Raw genomic sequence first — 7,940 nt, 5'->3', positions numbered from 1 at the left:
CTATTAGTAGGTTACCCATTTTTGGGAGTGTTTGGGAAGCCAAAAATTGGTTTTTTGGTACTAAGATTCACACAAAAAAATAAAATAAGCTAAAATAGCTAATAAGATAAAGTGTCACATCAAGCTCATAATCATTTCATTTTTTTCTCATAAGCATCATATTCAACTATAAAAAAATCCAACATTCTTCCTAAATATAAATATTTTACCCTACTAAATTAGTCAAAAATTAAAATAGCCTACTAAAATAGATGGGAGTGTTATGCTGTGTTGTTGGTTCGTTGATTTGTATATTTGTGCTCTACTTGTGTGTTTCTTTTCCGGTATTGGCCTCTCATAACCCTTTGGCGAGAGCTAGCAAATTATAGGGCGTTACTCTTGGTGCTTATTTTCAACCTTACTTTGTTGATGTATTCCATACTTTTTGTATGTTTTATTGCTATCAATAAAATTGTTCTTTTTGTTGATAAAAAAAATAGCCAACTTTCCAAATGAAACCATTATTGGTATTAAGCTCGCAGGAAATTGCGTCAAATGATTGTATGATCATATCATAACCAAAAGGGGCGCACACTACCAATTTTGCTTGCTCTTGTTACAATGGGATGTGCTCAAAATTACAACTCTTAAGTCCTCAGAGTTACAACTTAACTAGTGAGTTTTGATTCACCGACATAATGTGTTGAGTTGTAACTTCAAATACATCACATTGTTAACTTAAAGGTTAGAGATCATTATGTCCTAAAGGAACTCGAGATGGTGTTTATGCACTTGAGATTCAGCCATTCCCCTATAGTATTATATGTTTCCATAATCAGTGAACATAAAATCATTCCAAATAAAAAATACATCACTAAAAAGATTAAAAGTTTTAAAGATCCCAATTTTGCAATAATAACTTTGATTTCGTTAGTTTGGATCTTTGACCATATGCATTCAAAGCAAGAGTAGAGTCATTTATCATATAAAGGCGTTTCAACTTCTTCCAATTCCATTGAATAATAAGAATATGAAATCCAAGTTGATACAGTTGCAATATATTCCAAATGATTTTTATTCTTTTCCTTTTTTTTTTCCCCTTTTATTCACACGTAAAGAATTATGGAAAAAGGTTGAGACCCCTTTTTCCGAGACCTCCACCACCCTCAATGTATTGGGAATGACCAATTTCTTTTTTTTTTTTTTTTTTTTTTTTTGTTTTTTTTCTCTTATCACTAACTGATATGTGTATGTGGGGGATTGTGGGGGTTAAGAAAAAATGGAGTCTCTATCATTTATGAAGAATTATTCAATCCCTCATTTATATTTCCATTTTAGTCCTGTAACAGTTGCTATATATCTAACAATGTGGATCAAGATATACACACCTAGAAGAGAGAGAGAGAGAAGAGAGCATTCAGAGAGAGAGTTAATGGCGTGTGAGCAGAGAAAGATTAAAGTTTTCATGTTCCCATGGCTAGCACATGGACACATCTCACCTTTCCTAGAGCTAGCCAAGACACTTTCAAGCAGAAACTTCATGGTATACTTGTGTTCAACAGCGGTAAATCTTAGTTGCATTAAGAGAAGACTCACAGAGAAGGATGCAAATTCCATACAACTAGTGGAACTCCATGTTCCGACCTTGCCTGGTCTTCCTCCAAATTGCCACACAACCAAGAACCTCCCACCCCATCTCATGCCTACCCTCAAAAAGGCCTTTGATTGGTCAAGCCACAACTTCTCCAAAATGCTAAAAACCCTAAAACCAGACCTCCTTATCTATGATACTATTCAACCATGGGCCCCAATTATCGCTTCCAAGCATGATATCCCGGCTGTGGTTTTCATAAGCACCAGCGCTACAATGACTTCCTACATGTTTGATCGCTATCACAATCCAGGTACAGACTTTGTTATTCGCTATGCGTATGTGTGAATCTAGTTGAGAAATGCTGTTTTAATAGTGAAAAGTACTTTTTTTCCGAATTAATAAAATCTTTTTTGTCAATCAAAAAAACAATCCAGGTACGGACTTTCCTTTTCCAGAGATATATCTTAATGATTATGAGGATGATAAGTTCATTCATTTGATTCAATCTTCTGAAAATTTCTATAAAAAGAAAAACCGCTTCTTCGAAACCCTCAAAGAATCATCGAGCATAATTTTGATCAAGAGTTCGAGAGAGATTGAAGGAAAATACATTGATCACCTCTCCCTTTTAGCTGAAAAGAAAATTGTACCGGTTGGTCCACTTGTCCAAGCCTCTGTCAATGACGACGAGCACTTGCACATCACCGACTGGCTCAACAAGAAGGACCGAGGCTCGACCGTGTTTGTTTCCTTTGGAAGTGAGTATTTTCTCACCAAGGTAGAGATGGAAGAGATGGCTCATGGGTTGGAACTTAGCAATGTCAATTTCATATGGGTTGTTAGGTTTCCAGTGGGACAAAAAACTAGGGTTGAGGAGGCACTTCCAAAAGGGTTTCTTGAGAGGGTAGGGGGGAGAGGATTGATCATCCAAGGGTGGGCCCCACAAGTAAAAATTTTGGAGAATCCAAACGTTGGTGGCTTTGTGAGCCACTGTGGGTGGAGCTCTGTAATGGAGGCGATCAAGTTTGGAGTCCCTATAATATCTGTGCCTATGCACCTTGATCAGCCAATCAATGCTAGGCTGTTGAGTGAAATTGGTGTTGGTGTGGAGATCATGAGAGATGAGAATGGGAAGATTTTAAGAGAAGACGTGGCTAAAGTGATCAAACAGGTTGTGATGGAGAAAAGTGGTGAGACTGTGAAGAAGAAAGAGAGAGAATTGAGTGATGAAATAAGGATGAGAGAGGAGGAGGTGGTGGATGGGGTGGTGGAGGAGTTGGTGGAGCTTTGTAAGAAGAGGAAGAAGAGGCAATTGAATGGTCTGTCTGCTATAGTTGCATAATGTGGGGCTGAGATGACTTGACATGTTCATTTTCCCTTCAACTAGAGGCACGTTGCTATGGACTTTACCATGAGCGCATATTGCAGTTGAAATTTTGTTCTAACTGCTTTTGTTTTTTTGTTTTGTTTTGTTTTTTTTTGGGTTTGGTTTCATGTCCTAACTGGTCCTAGTTTTTAGAAAACTTACAAACTGAGTTTGTCAATTCCTTCTAAGGTAATGAGAATTGAAAACATCCTTCAGTTTTACTTCATAGCATTTTATGCGTTTCAATTACTTTTCTGTTTTTGAGTTTTATATCATTTTAGAATGTGCATTGTTAGGAAGTACTAACTTATTAAATATTTTTCCTAACTCGTTTTTGTTTGAGAATTATTATACATTACTAGATAATTTCAGCATTTTTTTTCACCTACTACATAGATTATGCGACAAATGTTATATGTACATGTAGGACATTAATATTCTTATTTCTCTTTTTGCTTTGTTCATACATCCCAACTGTTTCTAGTCTATAATAACCTAGAAGCTGATTTTATAAACTTCCTATTAGTGTGGGTGTTTAGAAAGCTGTTATTTTAGTAGGCTATTTTAGTTTTTTAACTATTTTAGTAGGCTAAATTTTTTGTGTTTGGAAATATAATTGAATTTTTTTATAATTGGATGTGATGTTTGTGAGAAAAAAAAAAAGTATAATGATTATGGGTTTAATATGACATTTTGGGGGTGTTTGGGAAAGGCTTTTTTTATTTTTTATTTTTATTTTTTTTGGGGGGCTAAAATCTACAAAACAACAAAATAGGCTAAAATAACTAATAAGGCAAAATGTTACATCAAACCCATAATCATTTTATTTTTTCTCTCACAAATATCACATCTAATTACAAAAAAAATCCAATCATCTTCCCAAATATAAAAATTTTAGCTTATTAAAATAGTCAAAAACTAAAATAACTTACTAAAATAGTAACTTCCCAAACGCCCATTTTGTCTTATTAACTATTTTAGCTTATTTTGTCATTTTGTAAACTTTAGCCAAAAAATAGCCCAAACCCAACTTGCCCAACACCCCCTAGCAATTAGTGAATGAAATATAAGATAATTTTTTAGACAAATTATATAATAGTCTCTGCGTTTGTTTCTTGTGTCAATATTTTTAGATAAATTGTACATATACTCTATAGTTTATTTTTGGTGTTAATTTAGTCTTCCTAATTTTAATTACATCAAATATTTGATTCAAATACAACCTTAAAATATTTCACAAATTTCTATGAATTGAAAATTTGAGCATCAGTTTTTTCTCATTTCTAGGAAAAGGATTATATCCAAGCTCTTCTCAAGACAATTTATCACCCAATGAAAATCTGAACCCACTTATTCAAAAAATAAAATCAAAATTCACAATAAAACCCATAGACTTGTATCACATCAACATTCAAAATAAATTGGAGAAAGAAAGACAAAAACATGTACAAAACGTGTAAAAAAATGTGCCACCTCCTAAAATTCTGTTCTTTGGTTGGTTGCCTTGGAGGGGAAGAGTGAAAACCTCAGATTTTTTGCATAGAATTGGGGTGCTGGATGATAATGCTAGCACACTGTGTGCCTTTTGCAAAGGGGAAACTGAAAATGTAAACCATGTTCTCTTACATTGCTCACTGATATGGAGAGTTTGGTCTGAAATGTTGAGGTGGTGGGATATGTGTTGGGTAATTCCTGCTTCTATTGAAGCCTTACTACAATGGTGGACAGGTGTTACTTTTAAGAAGAAGGAACTGAGTATTTGGAAGATTGTGCCATTAGTATTACTGTGGTCAATTTGGAAATTTATGTTCAATGGAGGTCATCCTAATTTTTCTGACTTGGAGGACATTGTGAAGACAAGGATAGCATTTTGGGCTCGAGTAGTCTAGTAGGATTGCATTACACAGTGCATGACTTTGTTTTCAATCTTAAACAGGTGAGAGAGGGAGCGGTTAGGGGTGCTTGGTTTATTGAATTAGTTTCGAGTGTTTTTTTTAAGGTGTCGTTTGGTAACACTTACGTTTTTAGTTTTCTGTTTATATTTATAAAAATTTTAAAAACTCAAATAAAAACTTGTTTGGTAAAATTTTTGATTTATAAATCAGTGGTCTCAGTTTATAAATTTGGCCAAAAAATGAAAACACAAAAAATGTGTTTCCATTTTGAGTTTTCAGTTTTTTTTTTTTTTTATCACCCAACCTTAGCCACCACCCGCCACTATTTTCCACCACTGTCTTCCGCCGCCACCACCCATCACCCACCCTCTACCACCACTTGCCACCACCACTCACCACCCACCTGCTACTACCAGCCACCACCCGCCACCACCACCCACCCCTCACCGCCGCCGCCACCACCACCACCACCACCACCACCACCACCCACCTGTCATCCACCCACCACTTGCCACTACCATTCACTGCCCACCGCCACCACCTGCCACTTACTTGCCACCACTACTCACCACCCACCTATCACCACCATTCACCACTTGCCACCACCAGCCACGCACTACCACCAGCCACCAGCCACCCACCAGCCACCACCAGCCACCACCACCATCACCCACCACCCACCCGCCACCCGCCAGCCACCACCACCCACCACTCACCACCACCACCACCACCACTTACTCGCTACCACTTACCACCCGCCACCGTCACCCACCCACCCACCACCACCACCACCAACCACCCACCTGCCACCACCACCCACCACCTACCACCACCATCCACTCGCTACCACCTACCACCCACCACAATCACCCACCCACCCACCCACCACCCGCCACCTACCCGCCACCACCCGCCATCCGCCACCCAGTTGCTACCACCACCCACCACCCACCACCCGCCGCCCGCCGCCGCCACCACCACCCCCCACAACCCATCACCCGCCACCGTCACCCATCCACCCACCCACTACCACCCGCCACCACCCACTACCACCCGCCACCACCACCACCCACTCGCTACCACCCACCACCCACCACCGTCACCCACCCACCCGCCGCCACCACCTGCCACCTACTCGCCACCCACCACCACCCACCATCGGCCACTCACCACCCACCACCCGCCACCCACCATCACCCACCATCCGCCACCCACCTGCCACCACCACCCACCACCCGCCACCGTCACCCACCCACCCGCCACCACCCACCACCACCAGCTACCCACCACCCACCGTCACCACTTTCCACCACCATCTTCCGCCGCCACTTGCCACCACGTTCCATTTCTCACTCTTTTTTATATTTTTAAATTTTTTTAAAACATTTTGTCAATTACCAAACGCGTTTGTAGTTTATGTTTTTCTAAAAATAAACAAAAACCAGTTTATAAAATTTTTGTAAATATAAACTGAAAACGTAAACGTTACCGTTACCAAACACACTTGGTTTGGTTGGTTGCTCACCAATTTGGGGGTATCATTACAACATGTAAGAATTTTATAGATCAAATGTTTTGATCTCTAAGAGTAAAAATTTTGTTGCAAAAGACATTTAAGGACTAATTTCTATCGTCATGAGGATAGTCGCCGAAAGGTTGTCCCGAAAAGTCAAAAACAAGACTTTTAGCACCAAATTTTTTAAAATGTCACTAATAAATAGGCTTTTAGGGACAAAAGAATTTGGTCTCAAAATGGTTTATTTTTTGAGACAAAAAATTTGGTCTCAAAAGAATAATAATTCATCACTAATGTCCAATTTTTGTTACTATAAATAATAATAACACTTTTCGCAACAAAATTATTTGGTCTCTGAAAACTAATTTTGTTCCTAAATTTTGGTCTCTAAAACCTTAATTTTTTGTAGTATATGTTAGCATATGATTGAGCTTGTTTTATGGTGCCAACTTAATTGGGATTGCAAAGTTTACCTATGATTGTTTTTGCGCTCACTTTCTTTATTGATGTATAACACTTGTATTGTACATGTTTCTTCATCAATAAAATTCTCTTTTGCCTATCCAAAAAAAAAAAAACCAACTATTGTAATAAACACTACGCAGTTAAAAAAAAAATTATATACACAAGCTCACCTGGAGTGCCTTCACAAGATAATTGAGTTGCTCGTATGCGACATACAATGCTTGAAACTCTCACGTGCAAAAGAACATAATTCGAAATTGAAAATATAAGAAAAGCCTCTATTTTCTTCCATTACTTCCTTCTCCATAGGAGCCTTTCCTCCATCCCCATTTTCTCTTATATAACTACAATTATTCAAATAAAATAAGGTTTAGAAATACAGGGAAAATGTTCTTGTACAAAGCATAAATGAACGACATGAATTATTTGTGAGTGTCATCTACCTCTCCAGTGTGATTACAAATTGAACCAAGTTACATTTCAAGATGAAAGTAACATTATCAAGTTCATATGCAATGAAAGTATACACGGACAATATTCTCAAATCATTCTCTGTACCACCTAGATCAACAATTGAGATGAACCTTCTAACACAACAAGAATGTAATACAGAGAAAATAAATATAGAAAATTACCCTGGAGTTTGAAAGTAATTATAAAATTACTTATATATATATATACAAAGAGAGTAGCTTGAAAATTGTTCTAGTTCTGGCTATTTATATTCCAGACTGACTAACCACTACAAAAATTTAAGATTTTAGAAACCAAAATTTATGAACAAAATTATTTTTTAGGGATTAGATATTTTTGTTGCGAAAAGTGTTGTTATTATATTTTTAGTAACAAAAAATTGAAATTTAGTGATGAATTATTATCTTTTTGGAACCAAGTTTTTTGTTTCAAAAATTAATGCTTTTTTAGACCAAATTATTTTGCCCCTGAAAGTGTATTTATTAGTGACATTTCAACAACAAAAAAATTCGCTAAAAGTCTTATTTTTTACTTTTTGAGACGACGTTTTAACGACTATCCTCACGATTATAGAAATTAGTCCCTAAATACTTTTTGTAACAAAATTTTTGTTTTTAAGGATTAAAAAATTTGATCTCTAAAACTCTTATA

The 7,940-nt window shown here is 37.2% G+C and overlaps 1 protein-coding gene across 1 annotated transcript; it reads left to right on the top strand.

Annotated features, from left to right (window-relative positions):
• Nucleotides 1-1,288: 1,288 nt before the first annotated feature.
• LOC114273843 (beta-D-glucosyl crocetin beta-1,6-glucosyltransferase-like) lies at nt 1,289-3,290 on the top strand. The gene is made up of 2 exons (XM_028215656.2): nt 1,289-1,883; nt 2,008-3,290. The coding sequence occupies exons 1-2, from the start codon at nt 1,346-1,348 to the stop codon at nt 2,913-2,915; spliced, it is 1,446 nt and encodes a 481-aa protein (XP_028071457.2). The 5' UTR covers nt 1,289-1,345; the 3' UTR covers nt 2,916-3,290.
• Nucleotides 3,291-7,940: the final 4,650 nt, after the last annotated feature.

This window comes from Camellia sinensis, chromosome 1 (genome assembly GCF_055761805.1).
Source record: "Camellia sinensis isolate YWXY chromosome 1, ASM5576180v1, whole genome shotgun sequence".
NCBI classification, from domain to species: Eukaryota; Viridiplantae; Streptophyta; class Magnoliopsida; order Ericales; family Theaceae; genus Camellia; species Camellia sinensis.
The sequence above is the reverse complement of the archived record's forward strand: the minus strand, read 5'-3'. Positions and strand labels throughout refer to the sequence as shown.